We start from the raw sequence: 27,704 nt of genomic DNA, 5'->3' as shown, positions 1-27,704 counted from the left end.
TTGCCACAACTTTGGAAGTATGCTTGGAGTCAATGTCCATTTGGAAGACCCATTTGCGACCAAGCTTTAACTTCCTGACTGATGTCTTGAGATGTTGCTTCAATATATCCACATAAATGTATTTCCTAGATGATGCCATCTATTTTGTGAAGTGCACCAGTCCCTCCTGCACCAAAGCACCCCCACAACATGACGTTGCCACCCCCGTGCTTCACGGTTGGAATGTTGTTCTTCGGCTTGCAAGCGACCCCCTTTTTCCTCCAAACATAACGATGGTCATTATGGCCAAACAGTTCTATTTTTGCTTCATCAGACCAGAGGACATTTCTCCAAAAAGTACAATCTTTGTCCCCATGTGCAGTTGCAAACCGTAGTCTAGCTTTTTTATGGCTGTTTTGGAGCAGTGGCTTCTTCCTTGCTGAGCGGCCTTTCAGGTTATGTCGATATCGGACTCATTTTACTGTGGATAAAGATACTTTTGTACGTGTTTCCTCCAGCATCTTCACAAGGTCCTTTGCTGTAATTGTGGGATTGATTTGCACTTTTCACAACAAAGTACATTGATCTCTAGGAGACAGAACGCGTCTCTTTCCTGAACGGTATGACGGCTGCATGGTTCCATGCTGTTTATACTTGTGTACTATTGTTTGTACAGATGAATGTGGTACCTTCAGGGGTTTGGAAATTGCTTCCAAGGATGAACCAGACTTGTGGAGGTCTACCATTTTGTTTCTGGGGTCTTGGCTGATTTCTTTAGATTTTCCCATGATGCCAAGCAAATAGGCACTGAGTTTGAAGGTAGGCCTTGAAATACATCCACAGGCACACCTCCAATTGACTCAAATTATGTCAACTAGTCTATCAGAAGCTACTAAAGACATGACAACATTTTCTGGAATTTTCCAAGCTGTTTAAAGGCAGTCAACTTAGTGTATGTGAACTTCTGACCCACTGGAATTGTGATACAGTGTAGGTAGGTAAATAATCTGTCTATAAACAAATGTTGGAAAAATTACTTGTGTCATGCACAAAGGTAGATGTTCTAACCGACTTGCCAAAACTATTGTTTGTTAACAAGCAATTTGTGAAACGAGTTTTAATGAGTCCAACCTAAGTGTATGTAAACTTCCGACTTCAACTGTATATCAATCTAGAACAGGATGATCTATTTTGGATGCAATTTGAATGGAGTTGATGGAGAGAGAAAAATATTGCGAGAGTGCTGGCGCATGCACTGATTTAAAGCAATGATATTTGAGTGATAGACTGTTTTAAAACTGCACCTGCAATTGAAAAATATATATCTTTACAATGAAAAAACATGGTGACCCCCTGGAAAATCCGATGGATATGGGTAAATTTGACGTGCATTTGGTCTTTATATTACTGTAGCATCTCGGGAAAAGGGAGTGGTTTTTGGCTGTAAATCTCGGTAACCGGGTTCCCGCCCTTCAACCCTCATGTCTAGTCTATGAGACCAGGCTGGCCAGTTCTCTCCCTTCAGACATTTGGTAAGTTACTCAGCCTGAATACATTTATTTGAGCAAATGCCTCACAGCTTTACCCTTCTGCATTCACTCTTTCTCTTATAATGTATATGGCTATTTTTAGTTTTCAGTCCATGTCTACACACCCCAACAAAACAGCTCATAAATGTATGGTAAGAACAAAGACGGCAACATACAGAATAAGAAAATGAAGTATTGTTTATGACAAAAACAACAGCCTTTTAAACTTTACCAGCCTTACCAGCCTGTGGAGATCATATACACACCCTGTCTTTCAAGTAACTGTGAGATACCCACAAAATGTCTGTACCGGACTGACTGGTGATACCACAGCATTTCCCTTCTCATAGAAATCTGAAAATGTTTTTAAATTTTTTTCTTTTTAAACCAAACATCAGTGACTGACATCCATTGCATTTTGTTGAGAGTAAACAAATGGGGACTTGGAGACATAGACCAAAGTTTTACCTCACTGGTAGAATACACTGACAAACATATCCAAAAAATAGTTGAATATTACTATTATACAGGGGTGGGAATTGCCAGGGTCCTCACGATATGATGCTGATACAATATGTCTTGCAATTCTATGTGTATTGCAATTCAATACTGTGATTTTATTGCGATTCCATGGTTCAAACATTGCTCACCATATGGCTGCTGCAGAGAGATGAGAGAGCATGAGAAAACAAGTTTTGATCAGTAATATAAAAGTGCTGAAAACAAATTGTCTCCCTATTTAAAAAGATGGAAAATAAGCTATTAAGGAAAAACACTTGAGTTTTGGTGCAGTTATAGCCAACTAGAGCAAAAATAATATTGCGATATTGTCAAACCGATACAATAGATCGTGAAATATAATATCCCAATCTGTAACTGTATCGATTTCCCCCCCATCACTACTGTTATACAAAACCGAAGTTATATACAACTGAAGCAAATTAATTTATTCATAATAGACACTCTTCTGTTTGTGGTAATGAGGAAGTGATTCAGTAGCAACTAGCCCCTGACAGCTTAGTGTACAGTGACCTCTGGTGGCCATAGCTGGTGACTGGGGTCTTATCCTATTGACCAACCATGAACTCCAGGTTTGCTATGTGTTACCATTACAAGGTAGTGACTTGCAAAAGAGAATGGCCAGGGTGTGCCAGATCATTGAGTAACATGGGTAAATTGTCTCTTCTGGCATCCGAGTCAGTCTGGGACTCTCCCGAAGATACAATGGTTATGTCCTCAGTGAGTGTAGTGGACATTCAGTACTGGATGATGAGAGGCAGCCAGACTGACGTGTAGTAGGTAGGAAATATAATTTACTCATATTTTAGATAAAATATTAATATAAGATATCATTAACCTCAGCACAGGAGTGTGCTAGGACAGGGCACTGGGTCCTCCAGACCCTGCCAACCTGGTACTAAAGCACTGTTTTGTGATTCACTGGAGCAATTAGGCAGATTGAAGTAAAAAATAAAATAAAAACGTCTTTATAGGCTGCTGTATTTTTCGTAGATGTTCACATAAAACCATATCTACACGTCACAATTTTCATATTTGCTCAATCAAATAATAAACTGTAATTATATTACAACATGAACAAAATAACTTTTCCTTCAGCAGTTATAACAGCAACAGCAATTTCAACACAATTTTGGTTTCACACTTTAAAGACCTAAGTACTCAGAACAAATATGTGCACATCATATGCCAGCTGGACAGTTTCTCCCCACATTCCATGGTTTCACTAGAAAGCAAACTATTCAGAAATGTCATAGAAGTGCATTTGTGCTAGTGGATATGTTCCATGGACACTGTTGAACTTAAACAAAATGTGGAGAAAATGGAGACTGTTGCCTTCCAAACAAATAGCCATCCCCAATAGCAGTGCAGTTGATCATTGTCTTTAATAAAAAACATCTCAGTTTTCCGTACATAGGCCTACTCTTGGCGCCAACATTCGACAGACAGACTTTTAAGTGTATCTGTGTGTGAGTGGCTGAGTACTGTATGTGAGCTTGGTTTCATCCCAGCAGAAGGCCTGACAGTGCGTTCAGGTCCCTCATGTAGGGGTTGTCACACAGGATACGGTCAATGCGCTGATTCTGGCCGGGGAAGATATCGTACATCTTACTTTTGAGCTCTATGGTTTCCGAGGGTGACCGCTGTGGAGGGGGGGACGGTGTTGGGGGAGGGGGGTGCGACCGCTGGAGAGGGGGTGAGGGTGTAGGGCAAGGGCGGTGCCACCCAGGGGGCCCAGAGTGCGGCCATTGGGAGGGTGGCCTCATCAAGGGGGTAGCTGAGGGATGGGGGGTAGCTGAGGGGCAGGGAGCAGACTGCATAGCGTGGACATGCTGCGGGGTGGCTTGGGGGTCCGGCCTCAGAAGAGGTGCAACTGGGCTCCGTCTGTGAGAGACACATGTTTGGTCAATATTCGCATGCATGTACGCACACATTAAAGTCAGGACATAGTGTATGAACAATAATATCATCTCCTTTCTTTCACACACACCTGTTGTCCTTCCGTAAGAAAACATCCAGGTGGGGGCCATGTTTCCCCAGGGGGTCATCTGGGATCATAAAGTGGTCCTCCACAAAGGTAAACTGCAAAAGCCTTGAAAAAGGGGACAATCAGTGTTAGGGGAGAAGGCTTCTTAACATAATGTGTCCATGGATGATATATATATAAATGTCTGTAGAGAAATTAGTGCATGTCTGATGATTGGTTAAAAGGCCTTCACCTCTCTTGGATGATCTTCAACCATGCCTGTGATGTATTTACAAAGTCCCGCAGGTTGTCATTGGTGACGATAACCCCTTCTGTCTTCTCTGCCAGATGGAGCAGAAACCTGCAGGGGAGAGAGTGAAAGGACTGAGTCACCTGACAGTGAGTCAGTATGGATGTGGTGGTAGTAGAGAATGTGGGCAAGGCTCCCGAGTGGCAGAGCGGTCTAAGGCATTGCATCTCAGTGCAAGAGGCATCACTACAGTCCCTGGTTCGAATGAAGGCTGTATCACATCCGGTCGTGATAGGGAGTCCCATAGGGCGGCGCACAATTGGCCCAGCATCGTCCGGGTTTGGCCAGGGTAGGTCGTCATTGTAAATAAGAATTTGTTCTGACTTGCCTAGTTAAATAAAGGTTCAATAAAAAAATCTAAATAAAAATGTGAGCAAGGACCACCATCATGTTAGCAAAAAAAACATTTACACTTCAATCAGTGTAGATGAAGGAGAGGAGGCAGGTTAAAGAAGGATTTTTAAGCCTCGAGACAATTGACACATGGATTGTGTATGTGAGCGCTTCAGAGGGTGAATGGGCAAGACAAAAGATTTAAGTACCTTTGAGTATGGGTATGGCGCACCGGTTTGTGTCAAGAACTACAACACTGCTGGGGTTTTCACACTCAACAGTTTCCTGTGTGTATCAAGAATGATCCAACACCCAAAGGACATCCAGCCAACTTAACACAACTGTGGGAAGCATTGGAGTCAATATGGGCCAGCATCCCTGTGGAACGCTTTTGACACCTTGTCGTCCACATCCACATGTGACTGGGGACTAAAATAAACTTCATAATAATGTGACAATAATGTGACGCAATGTTCTTTATCGCCAAACATATTGCACAAGTTGACTGCAAGCATTTACTTAAACTAGCTACAAATATTAAACTTAACAAAAAATAGTTTTTTTTCTTCTCCAAATACCCCAGTATATGGTATACTGCCCGAGCCTAGAAGATATTCTTAATGTTTTGTACATTAAGGGGGGGGTGAGGACACCGGGTTGAATATACAGAGGGTGGGCAGGCTGTATGACGAGGTGAGATGCGTGACTTAGCAGTACCTGTCATCATGTGAGGAAATCCACTTTCCACAGACCTCTCTGGAAGGAGTGAAGGAGAGCAGACGCAGGTCTTCCAGTTGATTCAGGTAATGTTGTTCTGTTGAGACACGTGGAGGAAATACAGACATTTACACCGTGATGACCCGTCATTCAGGGCACGTGGGGCACAAAAAAAATATATACACTACCGTTCAAAAGTTTGGGGTCACTTAGAAATGCCCATGTTTTTTTAAAGAAAAACATGTTTTGTCCATTAACCTCTCTAGGGTAGGGGGCAGCATTTGGAATTTTGGATGAAAAGCATGTCCAAATTAAACTGCCTTCTACTCAGGCCCAGAAGATGGATTTTTTGTTTGTTTGTAGTTTTCTATTCAATGCCATTACAGTATCCATTGACTTAGGACTCCATTGACTTAGGCAGTTCCTATGCCTTCCACTAGATGTCAACAGTCTTTAGAAATGGTTTCAGGCTTGTATTCTGAAAAATGTGGGAGTAAGAGCAGTCTGAATGAGTAGACCCTGCCGTGTCACAGAGCTTTTTCATGCGCACGACCGAGAGAGTGAAGCCAGCAGTGGTATGCAGGGTGGTATGCTGCTGACGTTAATCTCCGGTTTAAATATTATTGATTATTTAGGCTAAAAACAACCTGAGGATTGAATATAAACATCGTTTGACATGTTTCTATGAACTTTACGGATACAATTTGGATTTTTTTGTCTGCCTGTTGGGACTGCGTTTGAGCCTGTGGATTACTGAAGAAAAAGCGCAAACAAAACTGAGGTTTTCGGATATAAAGAGACTTTACTGAATAAATGAATGTCTTCTAAATGCAAACATATGAAGATCATCAAAGGTAAGTGATTAATTTTATCTATATTTCTGACTTGTGCAACTCTTCTACTTGGCTGGTTACGGTTTGTAATGATTTGTCTGCTGGGCTATGTTCTCAAATAATTGTAAGGTATGCTTTTGCCGTAAAGCATTTTTAAATCTGACACCGTGGTTGGATTCACAAGAAGTTAATCTTTAAACCTATGTAAAATAGTTGTATCTATTCTGAATTTTTATAATGAGTATTTCTGTATTTGAATTTGGCGCTCTGCAATCTCACTGGATGTTGGCCAGGTGGGCTAGCGTCCCACATACCCTAGAGATGTTAAAATAACACAAATTGATCAGAAATACAGTGTAGACATTGTTAATGTTGTAAATGACTATTGTAGCTGGCAACGGCAATTTTTTTATGGAATATCTACAGCGATGGACATTAGACCAGTGGAAATCTGTCCTTTGGTCTCATGAGTTCAAATGTAAGATTTTTGGTTCCAACCGCCGTGTCTTTGTGAGACACAGAATAGGTGAACGGATGATCTCCGCATGTGTGGTTCCCACTGTGAAGCATGGAGTAGGAGGTGTGATGGTGCTTTGCTGGTGACACCGTCTGTGATTTATTTGGAATTTAAGGCACACTTAACCAGCAAGGCTATCACAGTATTCTGCAGAGATACACCATCCCATCTGGTTTGCACTTAGTGGGACTATCATTTATTTTTTAATAGGACAATGACCCAACACACCTCCAGGCTGTGTAAGGGCTATTTGACCAAGAAGGAGAGTGATGGAGTGCTGCATCAGATGACCTGGCCTCCACACAACCGACCTCAACCCAATTGAGATGGTTTGGGATGAGTTGGACCACAGAGTGAAGGAAAAGCAGCCAACAAGTGCTCAGCATATGTGGGAATTTCTTCAAGACTGTTGGAAAAACATTCCAGGTGAAGATGGTTGAGAGAATGCCAAGAGTGTGCAAAGCTGTCATCAAGACTACTTTGAAGAATCTAAAATATATTTTGATTTGTTTAACACTTTTTTGGTTACTACATGATTCATGTGTTATTTCATAGTTTATGTAGAAAATATTAAAAATAAATAAAAACCCTTGAATGAGTAGGTGTCTCCAAACTTTTGACTGGTACTGTACGTCTGTCCTACCTCGCTCATTAATGTCTTAAATCAAAATGACAGATTGCTTCTTATCTGCTTGTTGTCCCCTTATGCCATAGTTTGTACATCTCAATTGTCAGTAGAAGCCACATTTGGTCAAGCAAGTCAGCCATATCAGCTGTTTAAAAATAAGGCTGTAAATGAGGCTGAATTAACTTTCGCTGTCAGACAAGGCTCCGCTGAAAGCCAGGTGTAGCAGTGGTAAGGATTCACTCCATGGTGCTGAAAAGAAAGCTCTGCTGTTGCGACAGCTCTATATAGGACCTAACAGTTTGTGGGCACCGTTTGTCACCGTTATGGTGAAATTAATGTATTGTTTAGTGTTGTATCTTTGCTGGTGGGAGTTTACCCCACCAAGATTTACATGCTAAAATCACCACTGCATTTAAACATATCCTTAACAGAGCACACATGGAGCACATTATAACTATTCAAACATGAATCCTCCCAACTATTTTCCAATCGTCTTTCAACTGACCAAAGCCTTGGATGGCTTTCCTACCGGTACATTTCATGTACATTTTTTACCACCCAAAACCAGAAGGATGAGATTTAGCACAGGTTGAGGTGGCCTGTGCTGTGGCGTGTCTGTTCTGACCTGTGGTATAGCGGTCTCTCTTCTGCCTCCACTGAGGCACAAAGACGGTGATCTCCCGGTGGCCCCGACTCCAAAAGGCCTCAACAGCAATGGCTATCCCCCGGCAGGAGAAGAAACGGTGGAGACCGTGCCTAAAGAGGAGCAGGAGGAAGACAGGGAGGAAGGGTTATTTAGCAGTGATTAGGTTTAGGACGGCCTTATAACTAATACATCAAGTGATTGTTGTATTTCAGATTGCCAAATTGATGACTGCCTTCAAACGATATTGTCACAAATGCCAAGCGTCGGCTGGAGTGGTGTAAAGCTCGCTGCCATTGTACTCTGGAGCAGTGGAAACGAGTTCTCTGGAGTGATGAATCACGCTTCACCATCTGGCAGTCCAACGGACAAATCTGGGTTTGGTGGATGCCATGATAACTCTACCTGCTGGAGGAGGAATAATGGCCCGGGGTTGTTCATGGGTCAGGCTAGGCTCCTTAGTTCCAATGAAGATAAATCTTAACACTACAGCGTACAATGACATTCTAGACGATTCTGTGCTTCCAACTTTGTGGCAACAGTTTGGGGAAGGCAAGACAATTTCCCTGTGTACAAAGCAAGGTCTATACAGATATGGTTTGTCGAGATCGGTGTGGAAGAACTTGACTGGCCTGCACAGAGCCCTGACGTCATCCCATCAAACACCTTTGGGATTGGAATTGGAAGGCCGACTGCGAGCCAGGCCTATTCACTCCAACATCAGTGCCGACCTCACTAATGCTCTAGTGGCTGAATGGAAGCAAGTCCCTGCAGCAATGTTCTAGCATCTGGTGGAAAGCCTTCCCAGAAGAGTGGAGGCTGTTATAGTAGGAAAGGGGGGATCAACACCGTATTAATGCCCATGATTTTGGAATGAGATTTGAGACAAGCATGTAGTGTATGAGGTAAATCCACTTGAATCACTTTTTGACAGCATCCCTTTTAATTTAAACAAACTTTCAATACACGTTTGCCCATGGAACAATTGGTCAGAAAGTGACATGTTGGACCTGAATGCCAAAACATTCAGGAGATAAAGCTGCTCAAAGTTGACCCATTTGTCATACCCCACCATACCATGAGACATGCATGTCTTCATCACTAGGAAAGATAAACGGTTGAGTGTATCATTTAAAAGCGTACAAAACAGTGTTGTCAAATTACTTGTTTATTTCTTGAGAAGAAAACACATCAATTGTCATTTTTAACCCATTAACATCAATGATCTAAAAATGCGTAAACTCAGATTTTCTTCTTTTTTGCATACACTACAGTTTAAAGGTTTGGGGTCACTTAGAAATGTCCTTGTTTTTGAAATTGAAATTGAAATTAAAGCACATGTTATGTCCATTAAAATAACGTCAAATTGATCAGAAACACAGTGTAGACACGGTTAACGTTGTAAATGACTATTGTAGCTGGAAACGGCTGATTTTTAAAGGAATATCTACATAGCTGTGAAAGGACATCAGGGATAAAATTGTAGACATGCACAAGGCTGGGATGGGCTACAGGACAATAGGCAAGCAGCCTGGTGAGAAGGCAACAACTGTTGGCGCAATTATTAGAAAATGGAAGAAGTTCAAGATGACGGGCAATCACCCTCGGTCTGGGGCTCCATGCAAGATCTCACCTCGTGGGGCATCAATGATCATGAGGAAGGTGAGGGATCAGCCCAGAACTACACGGCAGGACCTGGTCAATGACCTGAAGAGAGCTGGGACCACAGTCTCAAAGAAAACCATTTGTAACACACTACGCCGTCATGGATTAAAATCCTGCAGCGCATGCAAGGTCCCCCCTGCTCAAGCCAGCGCATGTCCAGGCCCGTCTGAAGTTTGCCAATGACCATCTGGATGATCCAGAGGAGGAATGGGAGAAGGTCATGTGGTCTGATGAGACCTTTTTGGTTTAAACTCCACTCGCTGTGTTTGGAGGAAGAAGGATGAGTGCAACCCCAAGCACACCATCCCAACCGTGAAGCATGGAGGTGGAAACATCATTCTTTGGGGATGCTTTTCTGCAAAGGGGACAGGACGACTGCACCGTATTGAGGGGATGATGGATGGGGCCATGTATCGTGAGATCTTGGCCAACAACCTCCTTCCCTCAGTAAGAGCATTGAAGATGGGTCGTGGCTGGGTCTTCCAGCATGACAACGACCCGAAACACACAGCCAGGGCAACTAAGGAGTGGCTCCATAAGAAGCATCTCAAGATCCTGGGGTGTCCTAGCCAGTCTCCAGACCTGAACCCAATAGAAAATCTTTGGAGGGAGCTGAAAGTCTGTATTGCCCAGCGACAGCCCCGAAACCTGAAGGATCTGGAGAAGGTCTGCATGGGGGAGTGGGCCAAAATCCCTGCTGCAGTGTGTGCAAACCTGGTCAAGAACTACAGGAAACGTATGATCTCTGTAATTGCAAACAAAGGTTTCTGTACCAAATATTAAGTTCTGCTTTTCTGATGTATCAAATACTTATCTCATGCAATAAAATGCAAATTAATTACTTAAAAATCATACAATGTGATTTTCTGGATTTTTGTTTTAGATTCCGTCTCTCACAGTTGAAGTGTACCTATGATAAAAATGACAGACCTCTACATGCTTTGTAAGTAGGAAACACTGCCGATTTTGCAGGTTATCAAATACTTGTTCTCCCCACCCTATATACATACATATACCTATATAGACATAGATCTTTTTTTTTTTGAATATACCTTTATTATTCCCCCAATTGGAGTAAACTAATAAACAATAAGACTTCAGTATATACATCTTATACACATTTTACAGTCACAATCTATTTTACAATAATTATATTTTGTTTGTTTTTAGTCCTTCCTCTATTTCTGATATCCATCCAGTTTGATTTCTATTTGTAACTGTGCTATTTCAGAAAATGTCTGAACCTATATACATTTTATGTTTTACATTGGTTATCTTGTTATTAGTCCCACCCTTCAGCTCCATTCAACCCCTCCCATCTAACTCTCAACACCATCCATTTTGGATTTCTATTTGCCATATATTTTTCAACTGTGCTGTGATGCTTGACAAAAGTACTGAACCTTTCTATTCTCATAGCTTTTACGGATTGTAAATTAAAAATATATTTTTCTAAAATAATTATTCTATTATAGATTGATTGACTATGGCTTTTCAAATCACCCAGTATTGCTGTCTGCAGCGTTAGTTCTAGGCAAATGTTGCAATTCTTCAGCCATTCCTGGACCTGTGAACAAAAACGAGCTACATATGGACAATACCAAAATAAATTATCTAATGACTCTGCCTCCTCACAGCAAAATCTGCAGAGCTGGGAAGATTGTATCCCCCCCATATATATAACATTCTATTGGTTGCAAGAATTTTGTTTAGTAATTTAAATGTAAAAATTTGAAGTTTTGAATCCAGCGTTGTCTTGCGTTGTAATTTTGGGTAGAGCAGACATTTCCATATTTCTGTGTTAGCTGCATGTGTGACATAACTCCACCAGTCTTATTTATGATATTATTCACAAAAAAATACCCTTTTTAAACATTTCTTCGAAAAATACATTTAAAAAAATATATAAATTAGTATATTTGAGTTTAACCACTATTTGTTGTATTATTTGTTCTGGCTTTTCAGGTGGATTAAACTGAAATTGCAACCAACTTCCTAGGGCTTGTTTAAAAAAAAAAAAACGATATTGTGGAGATTATTTCCTTTCAAACAACCAAAAGTGAGCAGGTGTAATCTGAATCAAAGGTAATTCTTGAACATAGGATGATTTACTAGAGAACCAGTTTGGATTTAAGTATAACTTTAGTACAACTTAATAATTTCTGCCCTCCAAATTCATATTCGTTATAGCTGATATATATCGGCTTGTCATTCCAAATAAAATTGAATATTTTTTGTTCATATCATTTAAAAAGCAGGTCACTAGGTGTAGGCAAAACCATAAGCAAATAGGTCAACTGAAGAGTTAATCAGGGTGATTTTTCCACAAATAGACAGGTCAGACAGGCTTAAATCCTTTCCATGGTAGCAAGATCTTATCTATTTTTGCTAACTTTCCATAAAAATGTATTGGAGTGAGATCATTTCTTTCTTTTGGGATTTGTATAACGAGTATGTCCACATCTCCGTCAGACTATTTAATTGGTAAACTACACGGTAATGTAAAATTAGCATTTTTTCATGCAGAGAGGATAGAAAAAGTATCTAGATCCTCTGAGTCCGTGGAGAGATTCTAATTGTGGTTTTAAAAGAAAACATGAATCATCAGCGTACAATAGCACCTTCGTTTTTAAGCTACGGATTTCTAACCCCTTAATACCATTGTTTGATCTAATTTTAACAGCTAACATTTCGATGGCAATAATAAATAGATATGCCAAATAATGGACAACCTTGTTTTACTCCTCTTGACAGTTTAAAACTTTCTGAGAAGTAGCCATGATTTATTATTTTACACCTAGGGTTACTATACATAACCTTAACCCATTTTATAAGAGATTCCCCAAAATTGAAATATTCTAGGCATTTATATATAAACTCCAGTCATACTTTATCAAAAGCCTTTTCAAAAACAGCTATGAAAACCAGGCCTGGTGTCTCCAATATTTCATAGTGTTCTATTGTTTCCAGTACTTGTCTTATATTATCTCCAATGTATCGTCCATGTAAAAAACCTGTCTGATTAGGATGAATAATATCTAACAATACTTTTTAAATTCAATGCACAAGGCATTTTGCTCGGATTTTTGCATCACAACACTGTAAGAGGTCTCACATTTTTTAAATGAACTGGATCTTTATATATACAACTTGGGTCCTGTTCCAGTAATAATGATATCAGACCTTCTTGTTGCGTGTCTGATAATCTACCATTTATATAGGACTGGTTAAAACATGCTAATAATGGTCCTCTGAGTATATCAAACAATGTTTTGTATACTTCCACTGGTATACCATCCAGCCCTGGAGTTTTCCCAGCCTTAAAGGCTTTAATTTCATCAAGAAGTTCCTCCTCTGTAATTTGGCCTTCACATGAGTCTTTCTGTACAGATGTTAATTTTACATTATTATTAGGAAAAAATCCATACAATTAGTTTCAGTTAGTGGAGATGGAAGAGACTGAAACAAAAACATTCTTAAAGTACTTTACTTCCTCTTTCAAAATATAATTCGGTGAATCATGCGTGATTCCATCATTTGTAATAAGTTTCAACACATTGTTTTTCTAGCATTTCTATATTGAAACAGAATTTGGCATGTTATGTTAGCTAATCCAAGTTTATCATTGTAAAAGGCTAATTGATCATTAGAAAACCCTTTTGCAATTATTTTAGCACAGATGAAAACGTTTATGCTGATTAAAGAAGCAATAAAACTGGCCTTCTTCAGACTAGTTGAGTATCTGGAGCATCAGCATTTGTGGGTGCCGATTACAGGCTCAAAATGGCCATAAAAAAAATTACTTTCTTCTGAAACTCGTCAGTCTATTCTTGTTCTGAGAAATGAAGGCTATTCCATGTTAGAAATTGCCAAGAAATTGAAGATCCCGTACAACGCTGTGTACCACTCCCTTCACAGGACAGTGCAAATTGGCTCTAACCAGAATAGAAAGAGGAGTGTGAGGCCCCGGTGCACAACTGAGCAAGAGGACAAGTACATTAGAGTGTCTAGTTTGAGAAACAGACGACTCACAAGTCCTCAACTGGCAGCTGCCAGTTGAGGACTGTCCAGGTGGCTGGTCTCAGATGACCCCACAGGTGAAGAAACCGGATGTGGAGGTCCTGGGTTGGCGCGGTTTCATGTGGTCTGCGGTTGAGAGGCCGGTTGGACGTACTGCCAAATTCTCTAAAACGACATTGGAGGCAGCTTATGGTAGAGAAGTTAACATTCAATTCTCTGACAACAGCTCTGTTGTTCATTCCTGTAGTCAGCATGCCAATTGCATGCTCCCTCAAAACTTGAGACATCTGTGGCATTGTGTTGTGTGACAAAAGTGCACATTTTAGAGTGGCCATTTATTGTCCTCAGCACAAGGTGCACCTGTGTAATTATCATGCTGTTTAATCGGCTTCTTTATATGCCACACCTGTCAGGTGGATGGATTATCTTGGCAATGGAGAAATTCTCACCAACAGGCATGTAAACACATTTTTGCAGCATATTTCAGAGAAATACGCTTTTTGTGTGCATGGAACCTTTCTGGGATCTTTTATTTCAGCTCATGAAACATGGGAACAACACTTTATATGTTGCATTTATATTTAATGTTCAGTATAATTACTAACACAAACCCACCCACGATCGAATGTCCACTTAAATGGTAATGTCTATTCTATTATGTATATTTCTAGCTACAACCTATCAATATGTTTCCTATGGAGGACTGACAGTATGATATAAAACAACAGATATTCCTATTCAAGTCAACTGAATCATTCCATGACATTTCAGAAAGCCATGACACCCACCATTTCAGTTTGTTCTGAATTTTTTTCTGTAGTTAAATCTGCTGTCTATTTTTTTAACAGGGGAAGAAACCCATCAACAGATTCACAGGGAATACATTACATAGTATGGAAAAGCAATACTCCAAGAAACAGCTTCATACTACTTGTCAAACATAGAGAATTGATACTGTATACTGGTTGTTGGGGAGGGATTGGCATGGGGTGTGGGGGGTTTGTGAATGGCTGTTGTTTTTCCCCCGGGATTCCTCATGTCTTACTCATTGGTCAGAAAACAAGTTTGGTCCAAATCGGATGTTGGGTACTATATTTATTGAATATTTTGTGAATCCTATAAATAAGAAATTGCCAATTTAGGTGCAATCAATTAGCTTAATTTCTTAGAGATCAAATTATATTTTAACAAAATATTTTCAGGAAAGCTAGTTGTATATGTTACTAACTACAGAAACTATTTCAGAATAAGTGGACCTCCAACCATCTTTGTGGTACCATTTGAATGTTGAAAATTGTATTCCCATTTTAGTACATTTATCAACCAAAGCATGACATCCACCCTGTATTCAAGAGCATGCTCTGTCTGAACCGATGGCGGGCATAACACAAAAACCTTATATCAGGGATGGGCAACTTTAAAACTAATTTCATGCAATTCTACACATTTGCCAGAGGGTGGAGGCAAATGTTTGCAGTTAACGGATGATCAATGGGCCCCTCCCCGGTGGGTAATTCGACCATGCTTACTACAAGTTTAGATAGCTGGCCGCGTAAAATATGTAAAATAGAGTCTAAGCTACAACATATGTGAATATGAAAAAAGCTAGATCATTGACATTAAATGGTAAAAAAAAAGATTTAAAAAAAAATGACAACCCTGTTTGTCAGCTTTTAAATAAAATCAATCTCAACTGGTTTTCTTTTCCAGTGATGAAGATGTGGCTGTCTCATGGTATGGTGGGGTATGCAAAATGGTCAACTTTGAGCACCCGTATCTCTTGAATGTTTTGGCATTCAGGTCCGAAATGTCACTTTCTGAAAGTTGTACAATTATACATCAAATTCTACCCCGAGTTGTTGATCCTTCACAATACATTCATCTAATTACTAGGGATGCGCGATATAATCAGTGAACATATCGGAATCGGACGATATTAGCTAAAAATGCCAACATCGGTATTGGCCAATGTCTAGTTTAACGGCCGTTGTGCAAAACCGATGTCACAGCTGACATGCATACCTATATAACGAAGGTACATGATGTAATCATGGAGGTGTGTTGGGTCATTGTCCTGTTGAAAAACAAGTGATAGTCCCACTAAGCGCAAACCAGATGGGATGGCGCATCGCTGCAGAATGCTGGTTAAGTGTGCCTTGAATACTAAATAAATCACAGACAGTGTCACCAACAAAGCACACCATCACACCTCCTCTATGCTTTACGGTGGGAACCACACATGCGGAGATCATCTGTTCACCTACTCTGCGTCTCACAAAGACACAGTGGTTGGAACCAAAAATCTCAAATTTGGACTCATCAGACCAAAGGATAGATTTCCACCGGTCTAATGTCCATTCGACCATGAAGGCCTGATTCACTCAGTCTCCTCTCAACATCAACTGTTCAGACGTGTCTGTTACTTGAACTCTGAAGCATTTATTTGGGCTGCGATTTCTGAGGCTGGTAACTTTAATGAACTTATCCTCTACAGCAGAGGTACCTCTGGGTCTTCCTTTCCTTTGGCAGTTTCATCATAGCACTTGATGGTTTTTGAGAGATGTCGTAAATTCCTGAGGATCTCCTCATGGACACACAGTATAGAGAGAGTACATTTTCATAGAGAACAAAGGAATCCCTTCCACCTCACAGAACTTGAGGTACGCACAAATTTCATGTTCCAGAGAAAGTATAAAAGATCGGTGAAGAATCCAGCTACAAACTGGTCCGTTTGTTACAACTTGGGGAAGATCATGGGAGACGGTGTGGCCACATTACCATGACGCTGTTTATATAATAGCCTCAGATATGAGGTTTACATCTAATTGTGGTATAAGATGAATGAGTGAGTATAATACTGTTTACACAATTTTACAATGTGATTTTGGACTGTTTAATGAAGGAAAACTCAAAAAGGAAATTGGAGTTAACTAAATCAGAGGACCGCCCCTGACGCCCAGTTAGGGTCAGGCGTCCTGGGACAGCCCCTTGCTGCAATTCCGAATAAGACCGAACTTTGAGAAATGATCACCAACTTTGAGAAATTATCACCAGACCATGTTTTTCTCCATTAGGAGGGGAGAAAGGTTGTAGACAATTGCTGAATCTTTTAACCATACCACGTGGTTAAACTCTTAGACCATCGATACCGACGGAATAAAGTCTTTGATATCAATTACTAGTCTGCAGCTAGGAATTTGGTATCATTGAACGCGAAGAACGACAACCGCCAAAACATCCATTCTATAACAACTGAATGAATGTCACTCTGAACTAACCCTTCTAACCAAGACAGAGAGAGAGAGAGAGAGAGAGAGAGAGAGAGCGAGGACGAAACTCTCCAACAGAAACAAACTTTTCACCAGCGATCAAGACGACACACTGAGCGTAAATATATATATTGATTGCAATTGTTCCCGAATGAGTGAGTGTTCATGTGCAAAGGATTAGCATTTCAATTGTTATAATTATCACTCTGTAGTGACTTAGTTGACCCCCACTTCCCCTTTTGTCTAACAAGCCACCATACCGGTTTTAATGCGATATTTCAGTTTTGTGCAAAAATCTGTTTTTGCTTTTGCATTTTGGGGTATTGTGTGTAGATTGATAGGGGGGAAAAACAAGTTAAATCAATTTTAGAAAAGGCTGTAAAGTAACAAAATGTGGAAAAAGTCAAGGGGTTTGAATACTTTCTGAATGCAATGTTTATCTAAAAATAAGATTGACATAGGGTTAGTTTATATTACTTGGAGTCCAAGTAAAAATAGTGAGAGTGCTGAACAATATGGGCAGAGATCGTTTTAAGTAGTAACCAGAAAGCATGACGAACACATACACACAAAAGCTCAAAACACACAAATCTACATTTTTGTGAGGCAATACAAAGTCACTGGGAAGTTCCCTCTTAAAGAGAAAGTGAGTTCAAACAGGATGTGCAACTAACCCCAGTACCATTGACGTGGATAGTAAAATCACCTTGAAATATGCACAAAAAAACAAAACAAAAATTCCCCCTTGTAGTTTTCTTAAATAAAACCCCCATACTTGTTCATACTTCCAGTAATGACTTCAGTAGACAGAATAAAATTGCTTAGGGCAAGAAGGAAGAAACAGGAAAACTGACAAAAGTGAAAAGAGAGAGTTTATATTAGGTCATTTCCATGTAAAAGGACCCATGAGCACCAATGTGACGTTCATAGGAGCATATCCAATTGGGTGTCAAATAAAAGCTAAGAGTCTATATTTCTGAGAAATTTCAGCATAGATACATTTTTCAACCATCTTGTATCCTAAAAATTAGGAATAAGCTAAGGCTTTGATTTGTGGTCAAACAGTCTACAGGAGTCTACCAGAAAAAGTCTTAAAAATTATTAGAAATATATCAAAACACAATCATGTTGATGTAAAGACCCCTGCCAACTAATATCAACACATACTTAGTTTGAGAAAAATGTCTGCCTTCTGTAAATTTAAGAAACATTGCCTTGCGATTTGAAATTCCATTACCAAAACCCCACATATCTTTAAGATATTTTCACATTTCTCTCCCTCATGACGAGACAGGATAATAAAAGTTCACATAAGTAACAAGGTAGGCCTATCAATTAGTTAGTTGTTTTACTGGTATAATTTTGTTTATGCAAGTGATTAGAACTCAGAATTCTGTTACCAAATCGTTAACAGATTTTCAGCAATTCAATTGGCTACAATGGGAAATCAAAGTAGTCACAAACCACAGTTGGTTTCACAACTACAGTACAGTAAATAAGTAGAGTATAGTTCATTATAAACTGGGTGGTTTGAGCCCTGAATGCTGATTGGCTGACAGAGGTGGTATACAGTGCCTTGCGAAAGTATTCGGCCCCCTTGAACTTTGTGACCTTTTGCCACATTTCAGGCTTCAAACATAAAGATATAAAACTGTATTTTTTTTGTGAAGAATCAACAACAAGTGGGACACAATCATGAAGTGGAATGACATTTATTGGATATTTCAAACTTTTTTTTTGCCACAAGCCACCTGGGAGACACACCAGACATGTGGAAGAAGGTGCTCTGGTCAGATGAAACCAAAATTGAACTTTTTGGCAACAATGCAAAACGTTATGTTTGGCGTAAAAGCAACACAGCTGAACACACCATCCCCACTGTCAAACATGGTGGTGGCAGCATCATGGTTTGGGCCTGCTTTTCTTCAGCAGGGACAGGGAAGATGGTTAAAATTGATGGGAAGATGGATGGAGCCAAATACAGGACCATTCTGGAAGAAAACCTGATGGAGTCTGTAAAAGACCTGAGACTGGGACGGAGATTTGTCTTCCAACAAGACAATGATCCAAAACATAAAGCAAAATCTACAATGGAATGGTTCAAAAATAAACATATCCAGGTGTTAGAATGGCCAAGTCAAAGTCCAGACCTGAATCCAATCGAGAATCTGTGGAAAGAACTGAAAACTGCTGTTCACAAATGCTCTCCATCCAACCTCACTGAGCTCCAGCTGTTTTGCAAGGAGGAATGGGAAAAAATGTCAGTCTCTTGATGTGCAAAACTGATAGAGACATACCCCAAACGACTTACAGCTGTAATCGCAGCAAAAGGTGGCGCTACAAAGTATTAACTTAAGGGGGCTGAATAATTTTGCACGCCCAATTTTTCAGTTTTTGATTTGTTAAAAAAGTTTGAAATATCCAATAAATGTCGTTCCACTTCATGATTGTGTCCCACTTGTTGTTGATTCTTCACAAAAAAATACAGTTTTATATCTTTATGTTTGAAGCCTGAAATGTGGCAAAAGGTCGCAAAGTTCAAGGGGGCCGAATACTTTCGCAAGGCACTGTATCAGACCGTATACCCGGACAACACTGGGCCAATTGAAGTGACGCCTCAAGCACTGCGATGCCGTGCCTTAGACCACTGCGCCACTCAGGAGGCCTTGACAAGGTGACTTTTATCAATATATTTGCCTGTACTTACCCCCAAAAATAAAATGCTAATTAGCTGATCATCTACTTTAATTTCTAATTAGCATTTTCAAATCTGAGAATAAATAGAGCCCAATTAAAAGTCACCTTGTCCGAGATTTACACAGTTATCAAAACATCACGCCAGGGTAAGCCTACACAAAACACAGCCCTTATTTTAAGTGTTTTTAAAATCCCCTATGGGAAAAAGGAATGGTGGAAAAAACGGTTGGAAATATTTCCCTGTTTGACCGCAAGGTTTTATGGGTATTATGACATGTCCACTGTGGGGTTCTATTATGAACAACTCCCCATATGGGCAGGTATGGGGTGGGGTCAGATGGGAGGGTATCTGCTAGGTTTTCTATGTTTTGTTGAGGCCTATGTGATGTGTGAGAAGTGCTAAGATTTCCTCTTGTAGAACAAACGTGAATCTGAATCGGAATTGTTTTGTCTTTTCCATCATATGACCTTCATGATTCAAATGCATTGATATAGTTTCAATCAATCAATGAATCAGTTTAATGCTGGTGTAATTTTCTCTGAGTGATAGCTCATAAAATGTTGAAAACTTGTACGATAAGATTGATTGGCTTCTTTCTCTCTGTGATACGTTTCACACCTTCCCAATCCAGCCCTAAATCCCCGAGCTGACAAGGTACAAATCTGTCGTTCTGCCCCTGAACAGGCAGTTAACCCACTGTTCCTAGGCCGTCATTGAAAATAAGAATTTGTTCTTAACTGACTTGCCTAGTAAAATAAAGGTAAAATAAATAAATAAAAATACACATTTGAGTTCTCTGTATGTTCCTAGGCAAGGGGTAGGGGGGGCCTCCATAGCAACTTTTTTTTGCCATAGGAACCTGCAACCAGTGCTTGGGTAGTTTTGCTTTACATAGCAGTCAATACGAATAGAAATAACGACTAGAGAACGCCTAAAATTGCACTTGACAACCAGGGTTAGGATTAGAGGTCGACCGATTAATCGGAATGGCCGATTAATTAGGGCCGATTTCAAGTTTTCATAACAATCGGTAATCGTTATTTTTGGGCGCCAATTTATTTTTTATACCTTTATTTAACTAGGCAAGTCAGTTAAGAACACATTCTTATTTTCAATGCTGCCTAGGAACGGTGGGTTAACTGCCTTGTTCAGGGGCAGAACGACAGATTTTCCCCTTGTCAGCTCGGGGGATCCAATCTTGCAACCTTACAGTTAACTAGTCCAACGCTATAACCACCTGCCTCTCATTGCACTCCACGAGGAGCCTGCTTGTTACGCGAATGCAGTAGAAGCCAAGGTAAGTTGCTAGCTTGCATTAAACTTATCTTATAAAAAACAATCAATCAATCATAATCACTAGTTATAACATGGTTGATGATATTACTAGTTTATCTAGCGTATCCTACGTTGCATATAATCGAAATTGCGAAAAAAGCAATTGTTGGACGACTGTATCTAACCATAAAAACTAATGCCTTTCTTAAAATCAATACACAGAAGTATATATTTTTAAATCTGCATATTTAGCTAAAAATAAATCCAGGTTAGCAGGCAATATTAACCAGGTGAAATTGTGTCATTTCTCTTGCGTTCATTGCACGCAGAGTCAGGGTATATGCAAGTTTGGGCTGCCTGGCTCATTGCGAACTAATTTGCCAGAATTTTACATAATTATGACATACATTGAAGGTTGTGCAATGTAACAAGAATATTTATACTTTGGGATGCTACCCGTTAGATAAAATACAGAACGGTTCTGTATTTCACTGGAATAATAAACGTTTTGTTTTCGAAATGATCGTTTCCGGAATCTACCATATTAATGACCAAAGGCTCGTATTTCTGTGTGTTATTATGTTATAATTAAGTCTATGATTTGATAGAGCAGTCTGACTGAGCGATGGTAAGCAGCAGCAGGCTCGTAAGCATTCATTCAAACAGCACTTTGTGCATTTTGCCAGAGGCTCTTCGCAAGCACAGCGCTGTTTATGACTTCAAGCCTATCAGCCTAATGGCTGGTGTAACCGATGTGAAATGGCTAGCTAGTTAGCTGGGTACGCGCTAATAGCTTTTCAAACGTCACTCGCTCTGAGACTTGGAGTAGTTTTTCCCCTTGCTCTGCAAAGGCCGCGGCTTTTGTGGAGCGATGGGTAACGCTGCTTCGAGTGTGGCTGTTGTCGATGTGTTCCTGGTTCGAGCCCAGGTAGGGGCAAGGAGAGGGATGGAAGCTATACTGCTACACTGGCAATAATATATAAGAACATCCAATAGTCAAAGGTATATGAAATACAAATGGTATAGAGAGAAATAGTCCTATAATACTATATTAACTACAACCTAACCTCTTACCTTGGAATATTGAAGTCTCATGTTAAAAGGAACAATCAACTTTCATATGTTCTCATGTTCTGAGCAAGCAACTCAAACATTAGCTTTTTTACATGGCACTTATTTCACTTTTACTTCTCCAACACTTTGTTTTTGCATTATTTAAACCAAATTGAACATGTTTCATTATTTATTTGAGGCTAAATTGATTTTTATTGATGTATTATATTAAGTTAAAATAAGTGTTCATTCAGTATTGTTGTAATTGTCACTATTACAAATACATGAACATTTTTTATTTTAATTTTTTTTAAATCGCCCGATTAATCGTCAATGTTTTTTTTATGGTCCTCCAATAATTGGTATTGAAAAATCATAAGCGGTCGACCTCTAGGATATGGCCACGTCACAGCCATGATAAAAATGTCATAGCACATGGCCTCATGCATTATTTCTTAAGTATAGTACAGCACAGTAAAATAATATCAGCGTATTGTTCAGTACAGTACTGTAGAGATCAGTCAGTAAAGAAAAGTAGAGTATAGTTCAGTACACAGTAAAGCACACTAGAGTTGCATACACTGTAATTACTGTATTGTACTGTAATCTACATTATTGTATATACTCCACTGTACTGTTCTGTACGGTACTCTACTGAGCTGTACTTTGATGTCCAAAGTTGTGAAACATAGATGTCTTGATTTGTTCAGATTTGGTCTGGACCAACCAAATTTGGTCTTATTTAGGGGCAGAGCTCATGAAATAAATGTGTTTTTGTAAAATGTTCAGTGTAAATTGTTCAAAGTAGTCATTGTGCAGAGAGTTGTATGGTTGGTTAAACTTTGAAACCAATGGTTTTTGCATATATTTTAAGTGAAACATTTGAGTCTCAGCGCAATTCCGTTACCGTGGAATTGCCCATTACTATTACTTATTTCATAGTCAGAGAAAGATTTTCCCATCTGGAAAGCCACTTGGACGCCCCCCACTGCAGCCATGTGCTAGGCCTATCTACTCATATATATATATATATATATACACACATACATTTACAGTGGGTTCCTGGAAGAGCTCTCAGTTACATTTATAATGTTACCCATGAGAAAGTTCTGACTGAGGGTTACACTCTTGCTTTCACTCACACACCAGAGCTCACATAGGCCTACACACAGGTGGTCCAGACAAAGTCTTATCTGATGATGACAAAATGTGTGTGGGTACAGTAAGAGGGGGGATTACTCACGCCATGGCCACGTTGCTGCCGTCGATGATGATGTGGCGGAGGTCAGGGTGTCCAGGCTTGTTCTGTAGGGTCAGGGTGTAGGGGGTTCTTAGGGACTCATTGAAGCGGGTTGTGGCAGTCAGGGGTGGTAGAGGGGGCTCTGTGCGGGGTGGAGGGACCCTGGCTGACAGGGTCTGGTAGGAGCAGCCTGGCCTTGTACCTGCTGTCTGGGTCGGACACTGTGGTGTGCTCCGCAGTGCCGTCACACTCTCCACATGTACCGGCCCCATGGTCTGAGCCCCTCCCCGGGAAAAGTAGTCCATCCTGGACCCCGATGGAGGATCCAGCTGCTCTGCCGTCCTGGCCTTAACGCCAGTCATAGTGTCGGAACTGTCCTCGTCATCATCAATGGTGATGATATTGTAAGCACCCCCCTGACCAGTGCTGCTCCTCTTTAGCATCACTGTCTGCAGCATGCTGCTACACTGTCCCCTCTGTCCCACAGCATTGCTGCTGAGTGGCTTAATGTTCTCCTTGGACTTTACATCCAGGGCTCTGTTTGGTATTCTATCTGGCCCTCTGTCCTTATCCCTGGAGAAAGTAGTGGAGGAGGAAGATGAAGACTCAGGGTTGTGGGTTGAGGACGCCCCACCTCGCTGCCCCTCTGTTCTCTGGCTCTCCTCCACAATGCGCTCCAGCAGCAGGAAGGTGTCCTCTGTCTGGCCCGTCTCCCTCACCACCCTCTCCACCACCTCCTGCTCGTAGCCCATGGTCCTGAAGAAGTTCACCAGGCACCGCAGGTTGGTCTCAGGGGCCACAGCTTCCCGGTCATCCGCACTATCAGTGGAGTCCAGCACCAGCCCCATGTTGGCCTTGGAGGGAGTCTTAGCTCGGCTGTCACTGGTTACAGTGTGGCGCTCTTTCTCAATCGACTGACCCCTCCTCTCTAGGGAGAACTGCCTCTTGGTGTCCCTCAGCTCGCTCTCTGACGACCGCCGCTTGTGGGAGGGTCGGATGCCATTCAGCAACCCCGCTTCGGCCCCGGCTGGAGCCCCAGCCGCCTTCTCCTCAAAGCTGGTGTCCACGATGCGGTTGGAGAGGTCAGTGACAGGGGTGCTGCTTTGGGAGCGATCCTGGTCCACGTCTATAACCCCACCAGGCTGAGTGGGGCTCTGGGCAAGACCTAGCAGCTCCTCCTTCAGGGCACTGGGTAGCAAGAGCAGCTCCATGGCGTACTTATCGTCTCGCTCCTCCACAAACGTCTTGAAGGTGCGTTTGACGGTCTGCTCCCTGTCTCCGGGCAGGCTGCGCTTCTCTTGGAAGAGAGCAACAAACTGCTGCACGCGGCTCTGTGCCATGACGACAGACTCAACGCAGCCCAGCAGGCGCAATCGTCCCGGCTCCAGCACCACAACCTCAGCGCTGGTGTCCCGCAGCAGCCGATCCAGGAACAAACCCCGGGCACCGGCAAAGATGCAGTGGATGTCCACAGGGTAGCGCTCCACCTGCTGCAGCTCTGGGTCACAGAGACCTTTCAGGTACTCCTGCAACAACACAGAGTCAACACCAGTTAGAGAAGTAGACATGCCAACAACATAACATTATTTGTCCAACATCAACTTACACAGGTGTAGGCAACACACCTAGTTCATAAAGTACCATGGATGGGGATCTAGACTACATCAGTGTCAGTGTCTCCTGACCCCTCCTGTCTCAGCCTCCAGTATTTATGCTGCAGTAGTTTGTGTCAGGGGGGCTAGGGTCAGTTTGTTATATCTGGAGTACTTCTCCTGTCCAATCCGGTGTCCTGTGTGAATTGAAGTATGCTCTCTCTTATTCTCTCTTTCTTTCTCTCTCTCGGAGGACCTGAGCCCTAGGACCATGCCTCAGGACTACCTGACATGATGACTCCTTGCTGTCCCCAGTCCACCTGGCTGTGCTGCTGCTCCAGTTTCAACTGTTCTGCCTGTGATTATTATTATTTGACCATGCTGGTCATTTATGAACATTTTAACATCTTGGCCATGTTCTGTTATAATCTCCACCCGGCACAGCCAGAAGAGGACTGGCCACCCCACATAGCCTGGTTCCTCTCTAGGTTTCTTCCTAGGTTTTGGCCTTTCTAGGTAGTTTTTCCTAGCCACCGTGCTTCTACACCTGCATTGCTTGCTGTTTGGGGCTTTAGGCTGGGTTTCTGTACAGCACTTTGAAATATCAGCTGATGTACGAAAGGCTATATAAATAAATTTGATTTGATTAAATAATTTCACATGAGAAGGTCCATGTTCAAAGCTTTTTGAAACTGATAATAGGATGCTCAGGGATACCCCCTCTCCGCCTGCCCAAGAAAACATCACTCATCATCTTCAATGACAACTCGGTCATCATCACATTGACTGTAAATTGGTAAGATTGAAAAGTGGAAGATGGGAAGTTGTAAGAAATCAACTGAAACCCAATGAGGAAATCTCAACATCTCAACAGGTTCCTGAAATATTTGATGAATCAGCCTCAAGTTTGAGATGCCCTGGCTGTCACAATACATACGTGTGTCTCCTCTCCATAGAGTGCACATGGTTTCCTGATGACTATGTACACCAGGGAGAAAAATGACGTGGCAAGGTATAAATATGTTGTGGCTTCCGTTTTCTGTGTTCTCAATCGGGTTGAAGGGGATTCCAAGTTTACTGGCACCAATAGTAATACAATATTACCCAATCCGGTGACCTGTACATTGAACTTAATCTGCCCACTGCACAATGTTGGCAAAGGGAAACTCAAGATACTGAAGTGTAAAATATGTTATGACTGCTGTTTTTGGAGTTGTAGAATAAACGGGAAATCAGTACCGAACTTGAACACAAAAGTGTCATTGACACCCATCGTGCAGTCGGGATCTTATGTAATGATGTTGTAAACCTGTCACCCAGATGGACTAGTTTTATAATATTTACTAATATAATCTGTACAGTTAGCTAGAAAGAAGATTACACAAAGCCTTATATTATATGAAACTCAAACAACTTTTCATATCAGCATTTTTACATTGGTCAAATCATACCTATTCCAATCAGGTACCTCTTATTTTATTACCACCACATAACATTTAAGGATGGACCTTTGCTCTACCAACGAAAGGTCTTTGCTATTGAACTGCATAACTGACAAAAATAAATAAACACTTGAAGAATGGGCCTTTCATTAATCACAGTAATTTCATTAATCACAGTCAATGTTTACCTTTGCCTTCGACACGTCGTCTCTCTTTCCCTTGAGTTTAAGCCATATCTGCCTTGATGCTGTACTACAGTGGGCTCCAGTGTGGTCCAAAAGGCCGATAATTGTGAAAGCTACCTGGAAAACCTGTTCTACTTTGCGTTTAGCGCAATTCAGTTCTTCTTGCTTGTTTTCAAGGACCGCAAATTCGTCCACTGTCAGGACCTCTTGCTGTTGTTTGCTCGCTACTGGCGATAGCCTGTTTTCGGGCGGTTCCGAACAGGTTACCTCGGTGACTCGCTTCATACCAAGGAGGGGCCGCGTTGTTGACATTCTGTTCATGAATATCTGTCCCTATTGACAACGGGGAGTTTTAATATTTTAACCATTCGGTGTCATGTCGATCTTTACCCTCATTCATGGTTTCCTGTGATCTATATTCCTCTTCCCTGCGGTGCTATATTACCTAGAGTAATCCTATTTTAAAACAACTTTTTACACGACAATCCCAACGCATCCGGAAAGTCCCAGTGATGATGTCATCAAAAGAAGACAATGTGTACTACGGAACGTACGGAAATTAAGATGGCGGAGGCGGATGTTTTGTTTGAAACTGATGGCGCGTCGAGTGGAGTAGACTGTTAAGAGTGAAAAGGAATGGACTGCAGTGGCGAACAAAAGGGGAAATAAGAGAAGTGGTTTTGGAATATGTAAAGCCAAGCCTTGCTCTGACTCTTTTTTTAGTTGGAGCGAGGGTGGCGTTATCTGGATAAGGTTGCGTCAGTGAGGATAACAAGAAGTGGACTTATTTAGTTTTTTTGTATCCGAGGAGCAGAAGGAGCTAGCCCTTGATCATGACTCAGTTCCATTACACATAACATTAATTGGAATTAAGGCAAATTCTGTACTGGGGAGTTTTGCTAAGAGCCCCGGACGCTCAGTCTGAACAAACATGCATCGCTTACGGTACGGTTTAAGAAGCACGAGGAGCTGCTTTTCTGTCATATCAGCGATAAATAATAATTCCAAAATGTTGAATTGAAACACACCTTTTTTATAGTAATGTTCCAACACGCCATATCTCCAGGTTACAGCACTTTTTGCAGAAGACCGGCTGAAGACAAATCACATTTCATTGGTTGGTACAATAATTTTGCAGATGTTATTATGGGCGGAGCTGAAATGCTTATGTTCCTAACTCCAACAGAGCAATACAAGACAATACATGCAAATCCCCCAAATAAAAATAAATGAATTAAGAAATATTAGAATGAACAATGTCAGAATATGAAATATAAATATACACTACATG

At 41.1% G+C, this 27,704-nt stretch overlaps 1 protein-coding gene across 1 annotated transcript; it reads right to left on the bottom strand.

Moving 5' to 3' along the window:
* Positions 1 to 1,691: 1,691 nt before the first annotated feature.
* On the bottom strand, positions 1,692 to 27,704 carry LOC110494586 (NEDD4-binding protein 1). The gene is made up of 7 exons (XM_021569790.3): positions 26,417 to 27,704; positions 23,198 to 24,720; positions 7,957 to 8,087; positions 5,354 to 5,450; positions 4,247 to 4,354; positions 4,018 to 4,119; positions 1,692 to 3,911 (listed from the first exon to the last, which is right to left on the bottom strand). Exons 1-7 carry the CDS (start codon positions 26,732 to 26,734, stop codon positions 3,530 to 3,532), a joined length of 2,661 nt encoding a protein of 886 aa, XP_021425465.3. The 5' UTR covers positions 26,735 to 27,704; the 3' UTR covers positions 1,692 to 3,529.

The sequence above is a fragment of the Oncorhynchus mykiss genome, chromosome 2 (genome assembly GCF_057628025.1).
Source record: "Oncorhynchus mykiss isolate SJ-2025 chromosome 2, ASM5762802v1, whole genome shotgun sequence".
NCBI classification, from domain to species: domain Eukaryota; kingdom Metazoa; phylum Chordata; class Actinopteri; order Salmoniformes; family Salmonidae; genus Oncorhynchus; species Oncorhynchus mykiss.
This window is presented reverse-complemented; position numbering and strand designations above follow the sequence as displayed.